The sequence below is a fragment of the Pundamilia nyererei genome, unplaced genomic scaffold, assembly GCF_000239375.1.
Source record: "Pundamilia nyererei isolate P.nyererei 1_Seehausen unplaced genomic scaffold, PunNye1.0 scaffold00024, whole genome shotgun sequence".
Classification (NCBI taxonomy): domain Eukaryota; kingdom Metazoa; phylum Chordata; class Actinopteri; order Cichliformes; family Cichlidae; genus Pundamilia; species Pundamilia nyererei.
Genome location: NW_005187425.1, coordinates 3,633,824 through 3,661,287, shown reverse-complemented (window position 1 = coordinate 3,661,287; position 27,464 = coordinate 3,633,824). Strand labels below are relative to the sequence as shown.

At 39.6% G+C, this 27,464-nt stretch overlaps 1 protein-coding gene across 1 annotated transcript in view; it reads left to right on the top strand.

Moving 5' to 3' along the window:
* Positions 1 to 2,692: 2,692 nt before the first annotated feature.
* The window catches only part of LOC102199986 (C-terminal-binding protein 2-like), a 78,796-nt gene continuing 54,024 nt past the window's right edge, over positions 2,693 to 27,464 (top strand). The window contains exons 1-2 of the mRNA XM_005727433.2: positions 2,693 to 3,030; positions 25,173 to 25,334. Coding sequence (XP_005727490.1) covers positions 25,277 to 25,334 — 58 coding nt within the window. The 5' untranslated portion in view covers positions 2,693 to 3,030; positions 25,173 to 25,276. The remainder of the gene's footprint in view (positions 3,031 to 25,172; positions 25,335 to 27,464) is intronic.

Genomic DNA, 27,464 nt, shown 5'->3' with positions numbered 1-27,464 from the left:
ACAAATACTCTCTGTTTCTTTATCCTCCCTTCCCCTCTTTTTGCGCTGTGAACATATGCTTCTATTGGTGTCCCTTGTTGGCTAGTGATGGTCTTTGGAGTGTTTGGGTTTCTGCCCAGTAGTTACATTGTGCTGGAGACAAGATGACCACAGGGAAGGATGGTCTCAGGACAGGGCCAAAACCCCCCAGGCCTGGGACCACACATGCAGGATACATGGTACAGCAGATACAAACAGAAAGTATGGAAATGATTCGTCTGCTGCTTGAGGTGGTTTTCTTTGTCTTTGTGGAAAGCTCTACTGGACGTGCTGGAAAACTATGCAGAGACTGAAGTGACTGGGAAATCCAACCATGCTCTCCGCCATCTGTGCCGTGTTATATGGCTGGCACTAATGTGTGAGTGAATCGAGGGTCTAAAATAATTGTACTGCAGGGACTGGAACTAAAAAGGAATATACGCTGCATGTTTTGACATGAAAGAACAGCTGCAGTTGCTGCTATCTGCACCTGTGGCACGAAGAACAAAAATCTTTGCATTTCATCTATCTATCACATCATATAACACTAAATTACAAGTTTCTTTACTTAATTGTTGGCCCAGAGCTGATATCAACTATGTGTAAGCTAATATGTTTATGGATTTCAGATAAAAACAAAAGGAGGCAGCTTAATATGAAATGTGGTTAACCTGACAGTTAATCAAAATGTTGTTTAAATAAGATTGGTTTTAAACTGCACTTCACGGACAAAGAGAATGGTGAAGCTTATCTCAAGTGATCAATCAGTATTATGCTAATGCCTACAGCTAAATGTGTTTAAATAGTGTAAAAGGGGTTATGTAATATAATACGGGTGATACTTCTGACCTGCGCATTAAGCAGTTGAGCTAGAATACATTTATCAATTTCATGGATGGTATTTGGGCATTTGGCTAATCTTATTGTATGTTAATAGGTCTAATTTATATATTCTTTTTATTTAATTCAAATTAATTAATTTAATTCAAAGTCTTAGCTGTCAGCCATATTTTATATAACATGGAAAAGCACCATAGGTTATGGCTAATGCTAGTTATGGGAGTTAAACATTATCTGGCAAACTACTGACATAACATAACATGTTGTATTATGTTAGTTTTAGAATTTAGGCATCAGATAGTATTTTGACAAGTGTTAGCTCGGGTTTGCTAACTTTTTTAAAGTTTGTTTTTATATGAGAATACTTTTAAATTCAAGTAGGCTGTTATTATTAGAAAGCTTGGCTAGCATGATTAGCATAATTGAAGTACACTCAGCATTAGGGTTATGGACATGCCCTGGGGTTCCAGAACCATCCAAAAAGGTCACTGTGCTTCCTCAGCTGAATCCTACTGACATACTTTTACAACTATAAGTAAAATATAACCAATCAGTTGTTTCAGCAACAATAATTCAATTCAATTCAATTTTATTTATATAGCGCCAAATCACAACAAAAGTCACCTCAAGGTGCTTTAATTATTTAGTTAATAGTAGCTTAAAGTATCTGCATCACCATGACTGAGGACACTGATTTTAGAGTGCATGGGCTTATGCAGTATAACACAGGTGACAGTTTAAACCTGCACATAAGCATCTGAGTTAAAATTCCATGTATTACTTTAATTGGTGGTATTTAGCTAATAATAGTATATGTATGTTATTATTTTCTTTTTTTACTTAGCTAAAATCCCCCAGTTAAGCAGTACTCAAGTGCTAGCCATGAAGCACATTTTACATTACACCATCTAAAAGCACCATCTGGGTAAGCTAATGTTAGGTCTGCTAGTTGAATTTTGGCAAATTACTAGCATAACAATTTAGAAATTTGGGCCATATTATATATATATTTTTTGTAGAATATAATTCTGTTTTTGATTAAATATCTGTGCAGTGTGTGACCATCTTAGAATATACTAATAGTATATACTATTACTTTAAAAATTATATATACTAACAGGTTGTTAGTTTTGTCAGTTAGTTGTTATGTGGCTAACACTGTTAGCATTATCCAGGCATGTTGTATTATGTTATTTTGAGCATATATATATATATATATATCAGGTCATGATAGTTTGCTTATGCTTCATTTTGTTTGTGTAGGCTGTAAAGGTGAGGCATTAATGTCTGTTCATTTTATTTATTTATTTTTAGGGTAACAAAATAGCAATGTGAGTTGAACATAACACTTGCTTATCCTGTCTATCTGCTCAGACTAAAACCCTGTGCACACTAATAAGCTGTACTTAAATTAGTATTAGAGACACTGTATAGATTTGTATATATTGTCTCTGTACTGGTCGGAGAAGATATTACAAGGATTCATTGCTGCATCTCAATTCAGACGTTCAATAAATAAGTTTGAAAGGAGCTGGTGGTAAGAAGACAAGAGTTTTCAGACAAACCATACAAACAACAAAGAAAAAGACAATGAATACAACCCCCCCAAACACATTTAACTGTAGTAACCGAGGCTTAACATTACGAAGGAAAATGTACTGAATAATAGTCGAGTCTGAATCGCCTTTCTCGAAAATTCCTACTGTCCCATCTATATCAACTGGAAGGAGAGCCTCTCATCTGTGCTGTGCGCGCGCGGGCCCGCGTGTAGAGTGTTGAGTGTGTGTGTGTGTGTGTGAGGGAGAAGTGGGCAAAGGCTCCGCCTCACTCAAAAAGCGAGAGGGGAAAAAAAGGAAAAGCAAACTGATACACACCTCTCAATTCTGGCAGGAGGAAAAGAATAGGAGTGTTTATGAACCGTATAAGTAAACAGCAGGATAACCAGGCACACCGAGAGCCGAGGCTACTTCCCCCCGTAAAAACCGACACCAGGCACCGTTTCCCTGCGCCGGAGATTGTCCCGTTGCGTTCAGGATTAAGTTTTTATGTCATCTAAAGGTGGATCATTATCTAAATCCGAGATAACAAGCGAATTTGAAATGCGTAGCCTGCGATGCTATTTCTGGAGCCCCCAAAGCCGACGTTTGAACTCTCAGTAAACATCCAGTCGAGGTAGGATTCAAGATTATTGCAAAGGTGGTGTAAAATATGTCGGTGTGTGCTCCACCGGGGTATAGTTTTGAAAGCTATACTCGCATCGCTGTCCATGTGTCCCTGCGCCATCAGCAAGGAGAGACAAGGGAGGGTGGGAGTAGACATTAGCCGATACTCCACTTCATAGTGATGTGGAAATTGGCTTTATTAAGTTCCTAATGAGGCTGGGCAATTAAAAGGTAACGGTGAACATTCATTAAACGTCCAATCAAGATCAGCTATGAGTGCTTTAAATAAAATTTAAAAAATTGCATTGATAGATTTTTTTTTTCATTTTTCATCCGAAACCAGGAAGAACATGCACGGAAGGAGTTTGATTAAAAGTTTAGTACTGGTGCAGGCCTATTTTGCAGTTCTTCCTGGCATCAGTTTGGACATCTCTAATCAGCTGTAGCATACTAATTAGTGAGTGCCAAATAAGTTAATCACTCAATCAGATATCTATATGAGCATCTGCACATTTTCACACAGAGGATGGTCCTTCTATTTTTTAATTTTGAGAAGCACAGAGTAGGCACTGATTCTCATAACTCTCACTCCCTTTTCTTTTCTTTTTTTTTTTAAAACTGCATTTGGAGGCTCTAGTGAAAGAAAGCTTCAAGTGGAGGAGGAGGACGAGGAGGGCGGCTCCATTGTCTGGCCAGTGAAGGGGTGGGGATAAGAGGCTGTATGCAGATGTGCTGCTGGCAACGGACATCTGCTCTACCCCCTTGGGCATTGTCACAACAGGCAAGGAAACTTAGTGTGGAGCCTTCCTGCGGAGAAAAGACCTTTGTTAATGATGTGCAGGCCATGACCTGCACCCTTCCAGATCCCAGGGTTTGCATTTTAAACGCTACATTTAGCCGAACATTTAATTCGGCTTGCTTTGAATCAGATAATGTGGAGTTTCAGATACTCTGATTTTGTTTTTCCCAGCTCCTTCAGTCCCACCTGCAGCACCACCCTCCCCGTTTGCCTTTCCCTATCTCTCCCCTCATCTGCCAACCTTCAGCTCTGATGGGGGAGTTGTGGTGGTGGTTGAACTTACTTTCCTGTTGTTTTTGTGGACTGTGTGTTGAGATATGAAAGCTGGCCTCTCAAGGCAAATGCATCACAGGCAGCATCAGAGTGTACATGGCAGCTCCTATCAGGCCTTTTGATTCATCGCTGAAGGGGAAAATGCCAAGAAAATGCAAAATCACCGTTTTAATATTTATGATATATATATACATACATACACACACAGACACAGCTTGTGCTTCATGGTAGCGCTCGGTGTTGATGTGCCTGTGCGCCTCTGTTTGTACTGGAAAACAGGAGTCTCATTTGCCTCAACAGATATTCCCTGGTGACTGCTGGAGTCACTGTACTGTGATTAGGAACATGATTTGTGCTTGTACTGAGCACCGTTGTATATGGCTGATTTGCTGTGCAACATGCTTGTGTAGGGACTTATTTGTGTGTCTCCGCTGTGTTATACCATGCTGGAGAGTTGAGATGCAAACTGGGGAGCAAGTGCACCAGAGCAGGAAAAGATGATAGTCTTTGAAAGCACAGCTGCTCTTACTGGCATGTGCCCGCTTATTTGGCATTTGCTTTTCTTTGGACAGAGGTCGCATGTTTTGTTTATTAAGAAAGCGAGCACTTACTTGAACTATATCCATGTCCCGTTGTTGATATGATTACTCTGTAAAGAGGAACAGCTAGAAGCACAACAACAGCAAAAGGAAAATCATAATCATGCATCGACTGCCTGTTTTGAAGTCACAGAAGCAAAGCAATTACAATTGGTTAATCATATTCTCAGAGCCTAATTCTCCATTTAACACAGTAATTTAGATGCTGCTGGAATAGCTCTTGTGAGCTCTTCTGACAATTCCCATAATGGCCAGAGTACTAACGGCTCCCTAAAACTTCCCGTAGGTTGGTTTGAGAGGATTGTACTGTCATGTGATTTTTTTGCTGTGCATTGTGGAGAGGGGGTAACGGGTGTGAAATTGCACTGTGCCAGTTGCAAGAGGCTGAAAATGTACCAACTATACCACAGGTCTCTTTGAGCATGACTGCAATTAATCTTTTATCGGATAAGTCTAGGTTTTGATTTTCTTTATGTGAGTTTTGTTCGAAAAAAAAAATCACCTACAGCTAATTATCCAGTTCAGTTCAGTTTATTTCGTCACAGTTTGAAGTTGAAATTTGCATGTTAAAAAAACAAACAAAAAACCCCCCAACATAATAAACAACAACAACAAAAGTTCTTTTGCACCTCAGCGCATGTGACACAGATCTTTAGACATCTTACAACTCAATCCTCAGATTGCATTAAGGCTTTGATGCTGAAAACAAAGATTGTGCTGTGATGTAGTGCACTTTGCAAACCGAGGGCTGAGCACTTGAGAGGCATTACAATGATGAGGGAACAGTTGTACTTTAATTATTCTTTGAGCAACTGTTGTGCTATGTTAACAACTGCTGCTGCCTGGTAATAGTTTTTTCTCAAAGAACACGCATTTAAAAATCTGCTGTGTTTAGTTTAATTGGTGCATTTTGCAAATCTTCTGCACCTGCTTTCTCCCTGTGCTGTTGTGCTGTGTCTCTGAGTGTGTCGTTTTTTTCCTTCTGCTTGTCAAGGATAGTTTTGGGAGAGTGGATGTGGACTGCAGCAGACAGCAGCAGGTGTCTGATTCTCCTCGCTGATAAGACCTGTTTGCTCAGTGTGCTTAAAAGTCGCTGCGCTCTCTGACTCGCTGTTTGTACATGTGGGTGCCATGCACTCTTGTCTGCCACCACTGATAGGATATACACAGTATGGAGAAAGGAAAACATCCTCAGTGGTTGCTCTTATGTACAGCCAAACCCTTTCCCCCCTCCCCATACTCTCATGGGTGTATTCTTTATTTATTTTTTTTACTTTGGTCCTGCAACACTGGCGTCTTACAAGCCTCTTTGAAAGCTTAGCCAATTCCACATAATGTATTTGAATTGCAGTTTAGCTAATGCAGCAGCCAGGAAATAAGCAAGTTCTAGCCCACTGCTGTATTTGAAAGCATTAAGATTTTTAATTGAGACAATCAAACGCAAAACTGCAGAATCATAGTGTTGCCAAAAGCTACACATTAAATCCAAAGTGATGCCATCACTGAGGTGCATTGTTGCTTGTACTCTTTTTGAGAGATGCTGCGTAATTTCTGGATGTCTGGGATCATATTAGGAATGTCACGATGCCATAAATGTAATAATCACTACCAATAGGACTAATATTGTTAAAAAAAGGGTTAATACAATTCTTGATACCCAATTTGCTACTACATAAAAAAAAAAAAGTAGCTACTTAAACACGAACATTTCAGCATATATGGTAAAGTGATAGGAAACAGACTGAAGTGTTAAGATAGTTGCTGAGTAGCCTACTAATGTTACTATGAGCCTATGGAACATTTTGAATTTCACAATAGCAGTGTCAGTGGCCTCAAACAAAATGGTAAATAATACTTTGGATGTTGTTAATATGGACTGAAACTTACTCAGCTTGAATTCTATAAAAAGATCCAAATGTCATTATTTTAAGTGCTTTCCTAAATTGGATCTGTTTCCTCCCTTGGACTGAAAGCATATTGCATTTTGCCTTTTTTGAATTAATTATTGCCCCTTGATCGTCCATCCCAAACACAGAGTACTTCCATACTAAGCTGGAGCTACCGTAGCAGCTCCACTAGAAAATCTAGATTTTGTTGTGCCATTTGTAGTTTTTCCTGTTTTTGTAGATGACCTTATTCTGCTTCTTTGCATGTAAAGAAAGACTACAGTACTTAACAGGGTCAATAGCGGCTGTTTTTGATATTTGGATGCTATTGTAGTGATTGCATGACTACTATGTAGTTTTTCAAATGGAAACACAAAGACTACAAAGAGTCTTTGGTGGTGGAGTTTAACTCTGCAATATTTCATAGCATATTTTTAATATTACAATAGAGATATGACATGCAGTAAACAATTATTGAAGCATGCATATTTCACGACTCTGCATGTGTTTTAGTAGATTGTTTGTTAACATACCCTCCAAACACTGAAGAGCCTATACCTACTGGAATGAAATGGATTAGATTCTCAAATGTTTGCGTTCTGAATATGAATGCATGGTGTATGTACAGAAATTAACTTTCCTGCTTATGATGTAAATGCTCATACTGCCCTGAAAGTCAAAAGCTTTTTTATCTATTAACTATAAAAAGCTGAGCTGCATCATCCATGAGGCAAACTGGGTATGTGTTTAGGGGCTTGGACCATTTGGGGGTCCAAAAGTGAGTTTTTAAAAAAAAAATTGTATTTATTTTTGAAACCAGTCAAGAGCATGTTTGTATTTTCCTACACAGAATATTACTCATAAAATACAGTCTTTCCATGCCAATCCCCCTTTTACAGATTAGTTTTCCCTCTTAAACCAAGCTCGCAATTTCCTTATCAGTTGAGGGCCTACTGCCTTTCATAATCAGAGATCCAAATAACCTGCCTCCACTCGTGATTGTTGCTTAGGAGGTTAATTATGCTCTCTCACTAACAACCTTCTGACATGTCATCTTCTAAATGGTGAAAAAGTGTAAGAAGGTTATATAAGATTATATATTCTCCGTCAATGGGGAAAAAGACACTTTGTTAGTGGTTTTTGTGTTTGTGAAAAAATGATCTGATCATTGCACTTGCATGTTAACTTTGATTTGTACTCTTTAGCCGCTGGAACCGGGAAGGTGAACACCAAGCTAGTTCAGAAGCTTGAGGGAGAGATGCAGTAGTGGAGAGTGGCACTGAAGCATAAAGTTACTGACATGTTTTTAAGTTCAATTCAATTTAATCAAGTTTGGTTTTATTTTAATAGTGCCAAAGCACAACAACAGTAACCTCAAAGCACTGAAACCAGACTGATCACTTAGATCTCCAACTAACTGAAATCAATTTAAAGTTTGACTCTTTTCTTACTAAGCATATTAACAAGTTTGGACAAAAAGGGCAGAGGCAGCACATCTTATCTTTCATCCACTGTATGTGAGGGATTGATTCAGCAAATGGGTGAAAAGAAAAAAGCATATATAGTCACAGAAATACAGCAGGCAATTTTTCAGTTCAGTTCATACTCTACTTCTGATCTCTCACATGCTTGCTAGCTTACATTAATTTTGGATTCGTGGGGAGGGGAAAAATAGTTGAAAGATTTGTTGGCTTTGTACCAATTCGGAGTCACTCGGGAAAGCCTGCCTGAGGTTGTACTGGCCATGCTTGGCAGTTTAAACATAGATCCTAAAAACTGTCGAAGCCAGGCATATGATATGTAAGTAATATGACGGGCCAGTATAATGGGCTGCAGTCTCACTTAAAAAAAAATCCCTTAATCGATGTGCAGCTTAATCTCTGAATTTGGTGGATGTCAACAGTATATAAGGACGCAGCTAAGATGCAGAAAGTTTCTTTGACCTTTGCAGTTTTTATGTGTTTTGTACTTTTAGATTTTAAAAATGATTTTTTTTAACAACATTAAAGTGGACATTATATTCACACGCTGTAGTTTCCATGCAGATGCATCTAAAGCACTTTGTGGAAATTATGTGCAATAATGGATGTTCCTAATGACATATCCTCTGATATGGATGGAAAATGCAATGCATGCCAAGAGGCAGCAGAACTGTTTTCCCAAGCTGGGCTGTCTTAAAATTCACGGCGCAGTTTTGGGACCGTGTTTTAAGCAGATTCAAAGTGACAAAAGGCCGACATGGATCCACTCACTGCTTTTCGTCTCTTTGTGAACATGGGATAATTCACTTATAGATCAGCTTGATCACAAGATATGCAGTGAGTGTTCCCATTGTGTGCCAGTCATATAAAGGTGAACTGCAGCACACCAAGAAGCCTAAAGTGTTTGCAGATGAATCTACCGAGCACAAGTAACACTGAAAGGCATGGATCTTTAGGCGGTAGAAACATTTAACCTCAATATTGACAAGTGAGGTGCCTGTTTATACCACAGATTGGCAGCATTAGTGAAAATTTGGGATTCTACTGCACATGGAAGCTGAGGATGTGAATAATCATGCTCATAAACTAGCTGATGCATCGTGTGCTTATACCGGTCTGATTTAGATCATAACTTTGCAAAGGAAATGACCCAATTCTGATGCTTTGTACAGAATGAACAGGATACATCTCTAAAACATCTCAAAACAGCTTTTCCCATACGTGTTTGTAGCCCTTCATGTGTTTTTGAATTTGGCTGTAACTAAACGTAAAAGACTCAACAGCACCTCAGTGTGCTCTCACTGATCGCCATCGAATCTAAACTTACTATAAAGTTTGACTTCGGCGAAATTGTGACAGAGTAGAACAATGACGGAGACTTAGAGGATGACAATCATGCAGAGACAACTTAAAGTCTGGGATGACTTAAATTTAAATTATTGCTATAAAAAGCAAAAAAGCTCTCTGTGTTAATTTTGATGTAACATCACTTCCTTTACATTTTTCTAATGAAGTACAGGGCTCTAAATAATGAATAAGAGCCGCTGTTTCTATCTCATATGTCTAAATTCCTTCATTTTTTTAAATCCTGACATTACAAAACAGAATACTGGGTTATGTTTCGTCTTTTCTGTAGTATATGTAGCTTTTTCGCATTTCTAGAAAAAGACAGAGGGGAAGAAAAGAGAAAAAGATGGCAGATGAGGGGATTGTAAAGCTGATTGATAGACACAGAAAAAACCTGGAGAGCAGTGGAGGAAAACAGGAGAAAGACAGGCATTTGTAGGAAGACAGTGTACGGTGAACTCTGTATTCCCCCAATAAAAGAAAAAAAAACCAACAGATCTGGTTGTTGTATTTCCCATTCAACATTAAATAATATAAGGCTTTTTGAGCAGTGTTGTGTTTCTTTTTAAGTGAGGTACACTGCACTCTCCATAATGAAGAGTGTGCAGTACATGCTCTGCATCTATGTCTGATTGATTAAAGAAAAAGTCTGGATATTTGTTTTAGAATTTGAATGAGTTTTGCCCTGTGCAGAATAATATATTAAGAAAAAGGAAAAAGCCTGACCACTGCACCATGTTGATTAGGGCTCCATTAAACATGTGTGCCTAGGAGTCTGTAACATCATTCGAGCCTTTTAATAAGCACACTCTAGATTTTTCAAGGGGGGTGACTGAAGCCTATATTATAGTGAATGTGGCACAATATGTGATGAGGAAAGAGATGAGCATTTCTCTAAATTATTAACTCATTATATGATTGTAGGAAAGCTCTTGGCAGCAGTGGAAGAGCAGTGGTGGATGTTTGCTTTTCCTTATATTTATGATCGAGGGAGTTTGCTAACTCTTGCTTGGCTGTGTAATAGCCTCCCACCTGGCACGAACTATCACACTGTGGATTCCCTGTTCCTTCTTAATGACTGTCTATTTTCCTCCATAGAAGTCCTAATTACTCTCAACTGCATTCATGGACATTATGCCAGAGTAAGACAGGATGAGGAGGGGAAGGATAACAATGGATGAAGGGTCATACTTTGGAGATCTAACAGGACTGTAATACACCTTTTCAACATGGAAAAGTGTGTGTGTGTGTGCCAGCGGAGAAAAAAAAAAAGAGTTGATCTTCTCCCATTTACCTCCCCTCCCTCACTTGGCATAGCCGGAGCTTTAAACACCTGCCATTAACTTTCATGCAAACCACAGAGGATTAGGAATGAATAGTAGTACCAGGTTCCAGCTAGGTGTGCAAGTCGCTGTGCGTTTTTGCGATTGGTGTCTGCGTGTCACTTTTGCAGGAACTAGCAAACACAAAGCACCATCTGCACACAGCAGGCTGTCCTGACTGCCTGCTCTGCTCACTGGGGCAGAGAAGAAGCTTTCTGCGAGCATTTTTTAAGAAACTGACTCTGCTTCTGCAGTGGCTACGCTGGTTGTTAATGCTGACAGCTAATAATGTCCTCCTGGATGACTGTGCCTCGCTGGAGCCAAAGAGAATAGACAGAGACTAATGAAGAGAGGCAGGAAGTGAAGGAGAGAGAAAGACAGGAACAGATAGAGAGGAGAATACCAGTGGGGCGTTCAGCTCTCGCACTCCTAGCTGGTGAAGTTTCCTGCAGATTACACACATATACACACAGGCTGAAAGTGCAGGCACATGTACTGTATTTAAATTCTTCGCTTTTTTTTTTCTTCCCCGTTCCTTCTTAATCGCTCTCTCCTGTCTCTTGAGGGAGGTGGCATAAAGAGGAGTAGGGGGGAGGAAGCAAGCTCCATTGTGTCTCTGCAGAGACCCTATTCCAGTGCAGCTGACATAGACTTGTGTCAGGAGGATCCATCCTGCTGATTTAGGCAAGCTGTAAACTGAAAGAGATGTCTAAAGTGCTGAAGTGGGCCCTGGCCAGTGGAGAGATGGCTCTGTTTGTTTGCCATTCTGCTGAGCACTACTTCACAGAGAAAACTTTTCTGTCCAAATTTGCTGACGAGGAGAAAAGGGACAAAAAAAAGATGGAGTTTGGGTTTTGAAAGTCACTCATGGGGGCACACAATGCTTTGGCCATTGTGGCTCTTTGACACTGACATTTGGACTTGGTGGTCGAAGGGGTGGAAAGAGTTAAAAGCTTACTTTTTTCAGCTGTCTCTTAACAGACAAACCTTTTTTGCCACTGCTCACAATTCTCAGAGACAGCAGTCATTGAACCTTCCTGCGACATGAATATGCATGATAAGTCCGCTTTCTTCTCTGCCCTCTGAGCTGTATTTTTTTTTCCACCCAGAGACCTGTCGTGTTGTGTTTGATTGGCCCTGACATTTGAAAAGGTCCTTGAATAAAAAAAAAGAAAAAAGAAAGTTGTTTATGACAACTGGAGAACTCTCCTCGCAGCAGAGTAAAAATGGCATTTTGAAAGGAGCGCAGCGCCTGCATGTTTAAATGCTAATGGCTCTGCAAATGTGCGTGCTAATAGGATATTTTAATCTGGAGTAGTGCAGTACGTATACTTTCAGCATGCATGCACACTTTTTGAGTGTTACTTCTAATAGCAGTAGAAGGTGTGACAGCTTATTTTATTAACTGAATGTGGGGTTTTTTTCTAATAAAAGATCCCATTCTGTCTTTATGGAAGCGTGGACATTATCTAAAGACAAAGAACAGGCTTATACCCAGGAAAAAAAACCCTTAGGGAAATCTGTTTGTGAAAATCAGGCATCTGCTATGTATTATTGCAATGGTTATGATGCATATAAAGTGTAACAGCTTATTTTACAAGCTTACTGATGCTGTGTGGCAGAGTAAGGCTCTTAGTCCTTAAGAAAGGGCCCTTGGGGTTCTGGTTGGGTAGCACTGTTGCGAGGCATCGGCTCCTTGTTTTCTTTGCAGTAGCCAGCCAGAAGTGCCAGGAATCTCACTGGAGATTCATCGGCTTCTGAAGTGTTTTATCTAGTTGTTCTTTCTGCCCTTTAGGTTTTGCATTGTGTCAACATGAAACAGTAAAAGATGAAGTTGAATATGAGGCAGTTTTCCCACATTTTTCTCCAAAATAAAAAAAAAAAAAGTAAAAATTATAGATGTGTGTATATATATATATATTCCTGTCATTATTGTTACTTTATGTTTTACCCACAAACCATGAAACAATTGCCAGAAAATTCAAAAACTCATGTATTATATATGATACACTAGGTTTAAGCCATGTCTGCACTGACCTGAAAAATATAGACATCTTTATTTCCAGCATATGGTTTTGGTAATATGCCTATAAGCATATAATATGCTCATTACCTGTAAATTGCAATGGAATCTGAAGTAATAGTTCTGTTTTTTTTCAGTGATCATGTGAAGGACTGTGAACAACAGCAGTTTACTGCCTACCTTTTTGAACCATCACAGATGATCCAACCTTCTTAGCACAGCCTCCAAGACACTATTTTTTAGGGAGTATGGCTAACTTGTCGTTATCTCTGGAGGGTTTTTAGACTAATGTGCTTTGCAACATTAGTGAGGTAAAATGTGACACTGAGAAAAAAATTCTTTTTTCTAGGGTCTATCTACTCATCCTTGGCATTTTGTTTGCACTGTTATATAATTTCAGTTATGAGTCATTTAAGAGGGAATAAAGGGTTTTGATTTGGAAAGCTAGGTAACTAGATGGCAAGCTCCTTAGACAGGGTGTTTAAGTGATTAAAGGCTCAGTTGCACAGCCCTAGTGACTTGAACTATTTTCTTGATTTAAATCCACAAATTGATGGTTGTTCTAATTTTACACTTTCACTGTAATATTTATCTGTGTTTGTCTTTGAGTGGGTGCTTCAGACAACAGAACAATAAAATTCCAAATTTATATTTTTACTTTTTTTTTAATGCCGTAATTTTAGCTATCCAGTCCAGATTATTGCTTTCTGCGTGGCACATTTTCATGCATTGAACAGCCTCTTTACTTGCATAAATACTGGCAGGATTCCAGGCGGAAAAATCTGGCTGATATCCATGAAACCATTTGACTCCTAAAGCACACTGTTAAGTGAGAGGATGCACTTCTCCTTGATTTAAATGAGCAGTGGGTATCAGCAGTTTAGCTCCTGCGGAGCATCAGCCCCACACACACACACACATGCTTACACATTGTCACATAAGATAAATTATCTACTTGTTGCTGTATGGAGAGCTAAAGCTTCTGTTATGAAAAATGGGCTATTATCTTCTTATTGATCACATTGTTGATGAGACAAATGGCGGAACTGATAGATGGAGTTTTATCACCTTAACTGTTGTCAGTATGAATATGGATATCATCAATGTTTGGCGAGCCAGAGGCTAACGCTTTGATTCTGTGCTGCTGAGGTGCTCAGTGGGACGGTTGGCTTTTCAACTCGTCAGCTTGTTCGCACAAAGACATGTTTGATTTCCCCCCCATGTAGAGATGTTTGATTGCTGGTCCTGAACAAAAAGGATTTATTGTGGGTTAATGTTTCACTGAGCCAGAGAAAATCCACAGACTTGGTCACTCCTACTCAGTCCTCTGTGAGTACCCCCCTCAGGACTCTTCGTGAGGTTGGAAATAGGTGTTGCTGGGCTTTTAAGGCAGCTTTAACAAACTCTTGACATCACATACATCTAAGCTCCACGTACTTTTATTCTTCACTTTTATTCTTAAACTAAATATCTGACATGCCGATCTACCTCCAAGCATCTTTTTAGCTGATCAACATTTTTCCAATAATTAAGTTTTGTGCCATGAGGAGAGAGAGGTGTGCAGTTCATTGCTATTGCCATTGTCAGCGATTTTGCTGACGCATGAGCTCCGTGTAATACCTACAGCTCTACTGAATGTGCTGTTTAAAATGGCAGCATAGTCAAATATAAAGAAAGTGAGAAGTCGCATTATCCAGGTTAGACATGGAGCCAGTGCAGCATTGCTGGAAGCAAAATCTTTTTTCATAAAATTCACATACAAAACGAAATACAGGATTTCCTGACACCAGTCATTGTGTCCTGGTATTCTAAATATTACCCATTAGACTGTGTTTTAACACCATTTTTCTTTTTTTGTGCCCTGAGAAAAGCGTTTTCATTTGAATGCGTACAGAAATGTGAAATGATGATAAACTTGAAGGTTATATGCTTTCTGCTCAATTCAGCCTCAGGGAAAGTTTGAGCTTGTGAGATATTTCAAATAACTCAAAGAACATAGTTTTTTCTGTTCCAGTTTTTACTTACTCGCCAGTGTCTTCTCTCCCTTGGTTAAACCTCATCCCTGACCTTTCTCTTCTCTGCTCTTTTTCTTCACAGTTAAGCTCTCTGTCCCTTATTTTTCTATGAATATCAGTCATGACTCCTAATCCGTCTGTGCCCTTGTCTTATCCCCCCTTCCAGTTTCGTCTCTGTATGCTTTTACTCGCAGGTGGTGATTTTTTGTTTTTTCATAGCTGGCTCTTTATGTTTCTTCTCTCTGGTGTATGAATACTGGCTTCTGTCCTTGCATGGGGGTTTCATCTTGGTATGACCTGACTTATACACACTTATATACATGAAAGCAGGTGCACACACACATGCCTGCACACAGACAAAGGCAGGAAAGCGTGCACATGTATGCAATTATATGTTGTCAAGTTAGTAATTTCACAAAGAAGCTGAAAAGAACTCCCACAAGCTTGGCTGTCCTCAGAGGTGAAATGAATAGAGATAAAATGTCATTAAAAAGAAGTTCTTTCAGTTTGTCCTGAAACTAAATGTTCTGTGCAGGTAGTAGTCAGAATTGAGAGAATAAAACCTTAAATGAAGACTATTTGGAATGATGTCCATGACCACTGTCACTATCTCATGTCTGGCTCCCCATCCTCAAGCCTTTCATGCTGGGCAGACTTTCTCAGACCCCCTCCCTAGAGGCACGATGCAGCCAGACACCCACCTTGGCCCCAGTTCCCATCCGACACGTCTGTGTTTTTTGGTGTCTGTCTCTATATGCGCATACATACAGTGTGTGTGTGTGTGTGTGTGTGTGGGCAGCAGCGTTCAGCGACGTTCTCACAGCCCAGCTGAGACTGACAGATGGAATCATTTCACACACAGACAGAAAGGCAGGATACAGGAAACCGGGGTGTGTTTAATAGTCCTGGTGCTGCTGTGGTTGGTATTAATCTAGGTCAGTGGCGTTCAGCTCACGGCGAATTGGCCTCTGGGGCAAGCTTGGCCTTTTCGTAACCCCATTTACTCCCTATTTTCTGTACTTACAGTCCAGTTGCCATATGTAGTTTACCATTATAAAGAACCTTACAAGATGTTTTTGGCTGTTTAGTGTTGGGCATATTACTACTGTACCTGCTTTAGTTGACCTTTTGTAATCAGAGCCCACTGGCTTTGTAGCAGGCCAGATGGCTCACACCAATTAAAGTCTCTCGACCTTGAAAAAATGCTCCAAGACGTTCAGCTCACAGCTTAGTAACTTACTTTCATTTTGTTCTAGTTATTTTAATGCGTACGAGACCGCTTACACTTTTGACAGCTGAGCTAAGCTCCTGGTGACAGTTTTTCTACTCAGACATACTGTTGGTAAGGCTGTGCATGGAACCACAAAACCTGAAATCATAAATGCTGTCAAGTATTCAAATGTTAGCATGAAACTGAACTTTTTTGGTTTTACAACAAAATCCAAAGTTTGATAAGATTAAACCGGGGTTCCAAAGTTTTAGGAGGCAGGAGAAATTACAGGGGAGAAACTTTTTTATTGTTTTGTGGACCCAAGAACAGGATCCAGGAGTTGAACACAAACTGAGCTTTTAATGCTCTTAAATCTAGAGCAGGGGTCTCGAACTTAGCAAGACTCTACAGAACTTGACTGCATGCAAAGGTGGCACTTCAGCCATTTGATTCATGTTACAGCAGCTCATGAGTGAATGAACATGGTGCAATAAAATTTCTTTTAGAAGTACATTTTCCCAAATACTTACATTTACTTAAATTTACTTGAGTAGGGTTAGGGGTTGCCACTTCAGCATGCAGTCAACTTCTATACAATTGTTAATGACCTACTAATTTTTTAGTGAACTTCTAGATGGTTTTGATGATCAGTTCACACCTAAGCAGGTTTTTTTCTGGCTTAGAATGGGTCTTTTGGGAGTTTTTGTTAGTTTTTTTTGGCACAAATCTATGCACTTTCTTGTGATGTAGGCCCATTTGAGAAACAAAAATTTCTATTGTAATCAGACAAATGCAATTACACTACTTTGGCCCTTTGGCTCTGGCTAAATCCTCTTTAGGGTTGCCAAAAATCCAATATGTTGGAAAAACCCCGCTCAATTGGACAAATCCAGTACAGTTTGCAAAACTGAAACAAACAGGGTGTGTTTACTCTTACTTTTTGAAAGAAAAAAATAGAGCTATTTGATTTAATTGGAAGAGAAAGTTGGGTATTAGCTCATGATGGCTCTTTTTTGGTGCCATGCAACTTATTAGACAGTATAACTCCCAACCTGGTTGCTCGTGCTGCATCGTAACATTTCCTTAATTTCCTTTCATTATCATGTCTAGCATTCATCCCCAGTGAATTTGATCTCTTATGCTGACCTTGAAGAGAATCTGCCCCAAATTTCTAGTGTAATGCTCCTACATGTAAGAGTAGCACACGCGGAGTTTAGCACCCAGGACTGGTCTTCGTCACTTGCAGAGATAGGACTGAGGTCACTGACATCATGTTGAATGAAAGCAGAATAGTATGATTTATTATCACAGTAAAAGCCTATTGCTAAAAAGGGGTTTATTGTGACAAAGCTCTTTACCTGTCAGCTTAAGTAATAGAAATTTGGGCATGATTGTTTATGTGTGTGTGTTTTTACACGAAAAAGCGCTCGCTGAGTTGAGATCAGTAAATCCGCATATAGCCTGTCAGGCAATAGAGAAACAGCACCACAGCAGAATCATATTTAGAGACGTGTTTACAATGTCTTTTTTTATTTAATTCAGACGTGGACCCTCTTTGTTGAGTCTTGAGTAGTCTGTGTAGTTTTGGGATGCTGTGTATAAATAAATTGCCAATTATGACAGCGGATATTTCATGCCAGACTTTGTTTATGTTCATTAGCTGTAAGGAACTAGAGAAAGGTGGTATGCAGGCTATGCTGAAAGCCTCGCTGGGTTAGGGTAACAGGCTACTGTGCACAATAATGTCACAGTTATGCGTTTCCTGGGTGACTTAAACGAATAGGCATTATTACAAAATTGTGCATTAGCCCAAGTCAGCAGTTAGTACTGCAGCGGTCTCATTTCATTTAGAGCTGCGAGGAGAAAACGACGGTGAGAATGTGAGAGGGAGGAGGGGGAGCCGGCGAAGGGGAGAAGATGGGGAAAATGGTTCAGAGAAAAGGCGATGTAAAGGAGAAATAGAAAATTAAAGGACGCTGACTGCCAGAGGCTGACAGGACATGCGAAAGGAGGTAAAAGGATACATGAAGAAGCCCAAAAATGGACGGACAGACATTGGGGATTGTGATGATGATGGAGAGGCAGAAAGAGGAAGGCTGTAATTGCCAGTAACTGGTGTATTTAGACAGGGAGGAAGAAGAAGCCTGCCAGGAGAAGGGAGGTGTAAATCAGTGGTCTGAGTGACAGCTTTACGTGCCCCTCAGAGCCCCAACTATCCGATTAATGAGAGGAGAGAAACCTTAACTACCTTCGCCTCGCTGCCTCCTCTGTTTCTGCTACCTTGCACTTTCAGGGACATTAATCATAGACTCTTAAGGTGTAATTTTTGGTAGCTGGCACAGAAGTATTTCTCAAAATGTTGACTGTAGGATTTCCCTGTCCATTGATGTGCTGCATTAATGAGATTTAAGGCAGTTAGTGTCCAGAAATCTTGGGGATTCTTGGTTTCTAAACTACATTCATCCTTGAATGAACTGAAGAAGCGTATTTCCTAAATGTCACACTTTACCCTCAAAAGGATGAAGGCTTTGACTGGCAGATGTAGACACAAGGCTTCCATATGAAAGATTTAAAGAAAAGGAGATGAAAAAGAAAGAAAATTGACAGATCTTGAGATTATTGCTAGAGGAAAGAAATTTGAATGTTTTTTTATAAGCTTTAGAAGGTAAAAAAAAAAGAAGAGAAGTCTTTATAAGATTTATCTCAAGGCCACCAGGTCTCTCTTTAGCTTTTGTGAGTCTTTTACTGCATAACCATACTCGTGCAGCTCAGTTCTTTTTTTTGTGTGTACAGACTGTTCATCACCAAGTTCACATAGTTAAACTGGTTCACTGAGGTCAAGGGCTGGAAGCTTGGTTGATGAGCTAAAAAAAGGATACAGCTCTTTTTTTTTTTCATGATGAGAACTCTCCCTTGTAGTAACTCCTTCTGAGATATTTAAGGCGTGCACGTGTTTTGTAGCTTTGCTTCATTCTGTGCCTTTTCACCTTCAGCCAAACCCACAGGTTTCTTAATCTGGAAAGAGGGCTCCTCTGAGAAATGGCCTCAGTCAGAAAAAGACCTCTTCATTTTCACTATTTCACTTTCTCTTCTCTCCGTCTGTGTATTTAGTGGTATTGCCAACCTAAACAAGATCTCCTAGGCTGCAATTTTACGCACTTCTCTTCACAGAAATTCACAGAAAAAGTTTGAACACGAGTAAAAGAGATGTAACACCGAGAGAGATTTGTGTGTGAAGTGATAAAGTGGCTTTTTGTGCTCCTGAAATTTCTTGATGTCCACAGTGTCAGATTGAAAGGCGCTGTATAAATTCATAACCTCTTGATGATGCAACTGCTGCGACAAAGCAATGTAACTCCTGGCGAAGCACTCAAAAGATTTTATTGTGGCATTTTGATAAAGATTTTACTCTCTCTGCATTGTGCTTGGGAGCACATCTGTGGTGCACATCTGCCACCTCTCACAACCGTTAAAAAGCTATTAACTTTGAGCAAATCTCAGCTTGGCGCCTCATTTATTCACCGTTAAAGTGCATAAAAGAACTATTCTTTAAGTCCATCTTGCGAGTGGCATTTAAACTGCAGCTGAGTGCATTTTTTGGGGTCCGTGTTTTTGAGGGTTCAACTCTTACTGTGTTACACTCCGCAGACATGTTGGAGATGGAGTTATATCAGAACCTGTGTAGATTTCTTTTAGTTGAAACTGAAAACCTGTTCAAAATTCAGATACTGAGGACTGTGTGGTGGACGGCACATTGGAGGCCAAACTTATGAACCTATAGTATGTTATCCTAGATCAAGGCCATCATCAGAACAACTCATTTCACATTGTGGTCCACATAAGTCGGCCAGACAAGTGAAACTGTAGTAAATGAAAGAAACTTGTCAGCCTGACAAATTTACACAATTGTAAAATAATAAATGTTTCAATTAACAGAAAGGGTTCTTGTAGTTCATTGCGGGAGTATCCTATGATTATAAATGAGAGAGTTTCTGTTAGTTCACAGATAATGTCCGTTTTTTGTTTTGTTTGTTTGTTTGTTTTTTTTCACTGTGGACCAACTGTATAAGACAGAAATTTCAGTAGTTGACCATTTATTTGTTTATCAATCAATTAATTAATTACAATAGTAAGGTATAAATGTCCATGGGAGAGCTCTTTATCCAGAGGAAAAGCTGTAAAACTTATTAAAATATGTTTAAAAGTCCAAAATGTATCCCCCCTTTCACATTTTTCAAAGTCATCTAGTTCTGTAAGTCCATTTGGGGTCTGATTCTCGCCCCTGGGCCTTATGTTTATTACTCCTGCTCTAGATTAACAGTATACACCTTCAAAATGGTCTCATCTAAGCATTATGGCATGCAGTCCAACAGTGCATGAAATGCATCCAGGTATAAAGGCGAGATGCAATTACAAAGTAACACTTGTGGACTGGCTATACTGCAGAAACTGTGCGCACTAAATGTCGTGTGTCTTTGTCGTAAATCACACTGTAGCTCATAAAAGGCTGAAGTTTATATGTAGTTGTAGTAAATGTTTTTTCTGCCTGCGCAGTTAAGAAGTTACCAAGAATACTGTGAGGTTTGCATCACTCGACAGATCAAGCAACAGTTACTTTAGTCACACTCTAACTGGCTCACAGTCGCAGACTTGTGAACATGAGTACCTAAGCACAGCTAACAGTCCTGTGTGTGTGTGTGTGTGTGTGTGTGTTGGGGAGAGTGAGCCCTCTTGTAGGCTGAGCCAGACAGTCTCAAGGGTTGTGTATTTCTGTTGTTTGCATATGTGTTGAGTGTGTGTGTGTGTGTGTGTGTGTGTGACTTTGTCCACTCTTTCTCTTCCTCTCATCCAACTCTGAGCACGTATTTTCTCTCAGGTCAATCCCCTTATTGTTAAGTTACATAACAGCACTTAGTGAAGTAACAATCTAGCGGTGACGGTGCTAAGGGCCGCAGGATAACTGTACTTCCTCTCTGGCACTCCTCTGACTGAGAGCTGTGCTTAAAGTTGTTGTTGACATTTCAACCCGCTTAGTGGAGTTGAAATGTTTCTTTTTTTTTCTTTTGAAAATGGAGTGGATCTGTTTCTTACATGAGTCAAAATGTCTGGAATTAATTTATGGAAATGAAGTCATGTTTACCACAGTTTGGGGTTTTTTGATGAAAAAATTGGAGCTCTCAAACTGCTGAGGAGGCCATTCCTGGAAGCCTGTGTGGTTTGCCATCCTGTCATTTGAGGCATGGGAATATAAATGTCATATTTGAAATGGTTTTTAAGGTGTAGATGATAGCAGCAGAGGTTTGGGGCTGCGTGTCTTTGGTATAATTGATAAACTGAAAATAGTACACTTGGTCATTGGTTGGTTAATGGTTTATTGGTTTTAATATTCAGTAATGGCCAAAAGTTTTGACCCATCCCTCATTTGTTTATATTTTTCTTCCAAGGAGCCAGGCATTGTTGTCATTTTTAAACTGGTCTTGAGCAATAGTTCTCCAGGCTTTCTGAGGGGCTTTCAACAGTTTTCATTAAACACTGGTTTCTTTTTCACTCATTTTCAGCCAAATCCTTGCACCTGACCATTTCCAAAAGAATGCCTTTTGTTTGCTTGTTAAGCCACTTAAAAGTGATCATCCAGGCATAAAAAGCCATCTAATTCAAGGGATCAATCAGTATTCATGTCTGAATTGTGCCTTTAGTCACTTTGCTACTAGCAGATTGTCACAAAATCACGTCATTTATTTCCATTTTTTTATAGTTAAATATATGAAAAATGTCAAAGATAAAACAGGTTGATAGGACAAAAATCCAATTTTTGGGAACAACAATGTGATTCCTAAAAAACTGTTTGCCAAAAGCAGTAGCTGAAAGTCATGTCTTTAAGAAAAAAAAAAGCACATTTAGCAAAGACCAGACACAGGACTTCAGAGATGCATCTGGCCTTTCAGCTGATCCAGCTGCCTCATCAGAAATGCTGTTAATGGAAGGGTGGATGTCAGGAAACCATTCTTAAAGATAGAAATAGGGAGAAAAGACTGACGTATGCCACATTACAGAAGAACTCGACTGAAAATCAGTGGCAACTGGTCTTAGGCAGGGATGAATCCAAACTGAAAATGTTTGGCTCAAATTGTCATCAGTATATACGGAGAAGGTCAGGAGAGAGATGCAGTGGGTGTCAACAGCCATCTGTAAAATACAGAGCAGTCATGGTTTGGAGCTGCATTCCTGCCAGTGGTGTTGGGGATCTTGGTAAAATTGATGGTAGATCTTCAGATTTGAATCCAACATACAATATCACCTGGAGAGCATCTGATTTTTCAGCATGGCAACAATTTTAAAAAATGCCAATGCAGCTATTTCTCATGTCTGAAACAAGAAAAATAAAGAAACAGGGGGAGGTTCAAGACTTCTGCACAGTATTCTATATAGGCCTAAATTATATAGTATTCATATGTAAATAACCTTATGTATCACATCAAAAGAACCATATAAAAGCAATTTCTATTGATGTGGAATGTCTCACTGTTATATATGCATATAGCTGCCATGACAGCATCTGTCATGGTTAGCAAAGTGCTGAATCTTAGTTGTTTGAAACTGAGTAGCTTTGACTGAATCCACACATTTAGTGATTCATAAGTCATTAGCCAATGAGTATTTCCTTTCTGAGTCCAGAAATAACTAACTTACAGCTGAACTTAATGTTTCAGTCAGTATGACTTAAAGTTGGTGGTTCGATCCCCATCTGCTCCAGTCTGTATGCCAAATATCCTTGGCCAAGATACTAACCCCATGTTGCTCTCCGATGCATCCATCAGAGTGTGAATGTTAGATAGAAAGCGCTTACATAAAGCATAGAAAATGTGCTTGTATGAGAAAAAATACATCCATATTTTGTGCTGTCTATGATTGCATAATATAAGAAAAACAAGTGTGAACCCTATAATTCTATCACCCTAATGCAGTTCGACAAAGTATAGTTTTAAATTAAAAATTAGAGTCTGATAGATGCCTTGGGTGGTTGATATTCACCTATTGCACATGTAGTGGTACAGGCATGTATAAAGTGCGAATACACACGTTTTTTAATCATGCATAATGCACGAGTTTATTTGGAGTCTTTTAAAAATTGTACAGTATTGTATACGGTATACAATACTCGCAGCGCTGCAGCTCTTGTAGCACAGTCTGTTCTGCTTAACAGACATATGCAGAGTCTTCACTGTGAATTGCAAAGTAATTTGTGAAATGAATTCCTGAAAAGTTAATGAAATGTTAGCCTCTCCTTTTCAGAATAACTCCAGCATACAGTATGTATTTATATGTATGAATGTCAGCCAGTATACATAATTTTACTGCTCTTTGAATATCTGCATTAGCATCGGCCTGCAATATTCAGTGCGTTATTAAAAATAAACGGAGAGCTCATTTGTTTCATCTTGTTTCTACACAAGCTTCTCTTTAAAAAGCTAGTTATACTAGATGTCACATCATTGTGATAGCATCATTTTCTTCCCATCATCACATTGTCTAAGCAACTCCGTGTAATTATACATCACTCCAAGTTGGTCTGTCTGCACCGGTCGCTGCATCATTACCGACATCTTCTTGTGTTACAGAGTTTGTCCACCAAGGCAGCCATCAGCAAAGTGAAGTCTGTATCAGGAGAGCTTATAATTAATGGCCAGATTCACTTGTGACCTATAGGGTTACGTCTTTTGCAGCACAGAATCAGAGATGCCCATGCATGTCTCCTCCGGTCTATTCATAGACGAGGCAGAGTGACTCCCCCGCCTCTGAGTGACTGTTTCCTGCTTTCACTCTTGCTCAATTACTTCTCCTCTGACTCCCACATGTGGGTCTCCAGCTCTTTGGCAGGGAGGCATATCTTGTGGAGGAGGCAAGCTGAAGCACAGCTGACTGGTGGGGCGAGCTGAACTGTGCTTGGGTTTAAAGAAAGATGCCAAACTGTGGCACCTCCTCCGGTGTTGCTTTTAAATTCCCTTTCACTGCAGTGCACTACACCTCCCCTCGCTCCCTCCCAACAACTGGCCAAATTAAAATGCACCATCAATTCATCACTCAGCCACATTGTTTAGCCCACCCCGCGCCCCACAAAAACACACCGGTTATAATTGCATTTAGAGCAAATATCGATATATCATCATGTAAATGGTAACGCGAGAGCCATTCTGAAAGTGTAGCACTCTAGGATTAGGCCCAGAGGCAAAAAATGGAAAGTAACAGAGAGAGCAGAGTTATAAAAGTGCTGACAGACATACAGTTAAAATGTAGGAGGATAGTGTCACGCTGTACTCATCCTGTTAGATGATGTTTTTCTAGTACTTTCTCTCCCACCTACCCCCTTTTATGTCTTTATTCTGCTGATACATCCTCCTCCTGTCTGCTGACTAACTGACCCACATTCCTCTGTGTGCCCTCAGTGTGTGTGTGTGTGTCTGTGTGCCTTCCTGTACCATCCTCTCTATCTTTGCCTGCCTGGCGAAAAAAAAAAAAACCCTAAAAAAAACTGTGCCGTGTCCCTCAGGCTTCAGCAGGAGCCAATTAGAAGAATGCTCTTTAGAGTAGCATCAGTCACTGAAGATAATGATTGCTAAAATGCCTCATTTATTTACTCACTCCCCGTTTTTCTGCTTGCTGCTGTGTTTTACTCAATTTGGAAAGCACGGGTTGCACAAGTGACATTTCTTAATTAATTTAAATAAAATGTGCTCTCTGGGACGAGGCTCCCTCTGGTGGAAAGACCAGCCTCTGCAAGGTAAATTAATAAACATAGTAAACGAAGCGATAATGAATTGCCTGATGACACTTCAGACAGTCCAGAAATCGTGATTGGAAGAGGTTAAGACTGTATTTAAAATCTATGGTAATCCCAAATAAAGGATTTGGCTAAAAGGCACCTAACTCTAAGCACTGGCTCTACATTTTATTGGCAGTTATATGCATGCACTGTGCTGCTTTGCATTGTTAAGTATTGTGTGCGAGGTGCTGCCTCCCAAGGGGACTGCTGATGCAAATTATCTTAACTCCAAGTATAGCTCATCACTTATCGCGCTTACCCTGATATATGTGTGGTAGCTCACTAAAAATTTAAAAGTATAAATACTCTAAACAACCTCCCTCCATCTAGGCATCCTTTCATTAATGATCTTTGTCACTGCTTTCTTGAATTTCAGGTGTAAAATATCAACTCTCTTAGCTTCTTTGGGATTTTAAGGACAAGAGGTAGGGTCAAAAATCAGGAGAGGAGAAGTCACTTCATCCACCAAGCTGTGACGAGATGGCTCTAATCGACAAGCATAAAGTGAAACGCCAGCGGCTGGACAGAATCTGTGAGGGTGAGTGTGGCGAACTTCTTCATTCTCTGTTTCTGTGTGTTTACATTTGAAATGCTGGCTATACATTCAAATATTGATTTTTATTTTGTTTTAGGTTGCAGGCGTTCTTGTGACTTTGAGTGGGCACATGTAACTTTTGAGTTTGTCTGAGTAATTCACTCTGAAGTTTCCACAAGTATTTAAGCTTTTTAGCCCGCTGCTACAAAATTCAGTGAAAAAGCCAGCGGGATCGTTTGCATAAGTGTGTTTGTGTGTGTCAAAAGGGAGCCTTGGGACCCGCCGAGGCTCCAAACTTCATCTTTGAAGGATGTCTAGCCCAGAAAAAAATGTGTGTGTGTGTGTGTTTGGGTTGATGGCTGAGGCTTGAGTTCGATGTTTCCACATTGCTGGAAGAATGAAGTAGGGAGACTGTAATAAAGCGAAGCACTCCTCAGAGCCCTGGGATTTGGTGGAGTTGGAGTTGATTTGTGTGTTTAAGATGGAGAGAAGCACAAAACAAGCAACTTTTCTTTTCTGCATTTTGTCTTTTGTTTTTTACCGAACAATCAACAGGCATCTGTCCAAACTCATCAGCTGCACCAACACTTTAGTGCCATACTCAGCACTTTGTCTTAGATCTACAAGCCATCGAGATAAATTTAGCACACAAAAAAAGTGTGTTTAAAAGCTAAATTACAAGCTCATTAATTCATGATTTATTTGAAAAAAATGCGGGGATCTTACACCTCAACAACCTCGACAGTCAGATAAAACAAGCCTTGTGAATAATTTACAGGTTTATCAATTTATTGTTTAATCAAAGTAACTGATATTTATAATAATGATTAGCTGCACCTCCTTGCTGTTTATTTATTACCCCTGAGAATTCCTAGATGTTTACCAGTGGCGTTTAAAGTATGAATGCAAATGTCCAGCATAACATTAACATAACATAACATTCTTTAACCTGCCAGCTCCCTGGTATAATGCAGGGTGAGGAATATAGCCTCAAAATTATACCATGATATTTCAAGGAAATTTGCAATAGTGGCATCTCTGAACAACACTTTATCTGTGACTGCAGCTTGCAGGCAGCAGCATTTATTAGTGTGAACAAAGTGAAGGATATTTTCCATCCTTCTTTTCCAGTAAGCTTGTGTCGTTGATGACAAACTACCTCATTTGAAGTGTAAATCTGTTGTGGTTCTAGGAGCAGCAGCATTATAGACAAGGGTGATATAGCATAAGTTAAATGTAAGCAGACAAAGTAGCCTTGGCAGTTTTCCCTGGACATTTTCAGTAAAAGTATAAATAACTGCTTAACACTTTAACAATAACAATAACTAATGTTACTTGTAATTCTTGTAATTCTTCAAGAGCTTGCACCATATTGTCACATAATAAAACTTAAAGTGGAAAATATTTTCTGCCTGGGATGTTGTGCCTTGGGTTGATCTTTTTAACAAGTTATTCTCTTCTTCTTCCTGCACATCATCACCTGCTAGTGTCTGCTAATATAATGTTTTTGACTGAATTTTGAAACAGGATTATTTTTTTTGTGTGGAAATTTTGCAAAGTATTTGTTGGCTTTGTTGGAGGTTAGATTCATTTTTAGGGACTGAATCATCTATGGAGGCTGACTCGCTGCTCTCTCGCTCTCAGACATCTCTGGGCTTGTGTCATTGTGCATGTTTGGGAATGTAAATGCATGGTGTTGTTATATCATTGATATCATGATGGGACACTTATCTATCCCATAAATGTTTTTTATGTCTGTATAGTGGTGGATGTTAAGATATGGCACATCCCCAGTACAGAGTCCAGGGGATGACTGGCTCTGTGTTAAAATAGCACAGGTGAAATCATAGTAAGCGAGTGGGCTGCATGTGTCCTACAAGAGAGCAGACCCTCGGCTAAATCGAAGAGAGTGTTTCCAGTAGTGAGAACACGTCTGCCTCTCTGTACTACATGTGAAAAAGTGCAAATTTGACAATGTCCAGACCTGATTTTTCTAAACTCAGCTGGAATTAATCTGAGAAAAAGAGCTGGACAGTCTGAATTGGACTGTCTATCAAATGAATGTAGTCTTGCAGTCAATGAAAGCTGCCAAAAACTATAAGCAAATATTTTTTGCATGCAAAAAAAAAAAAA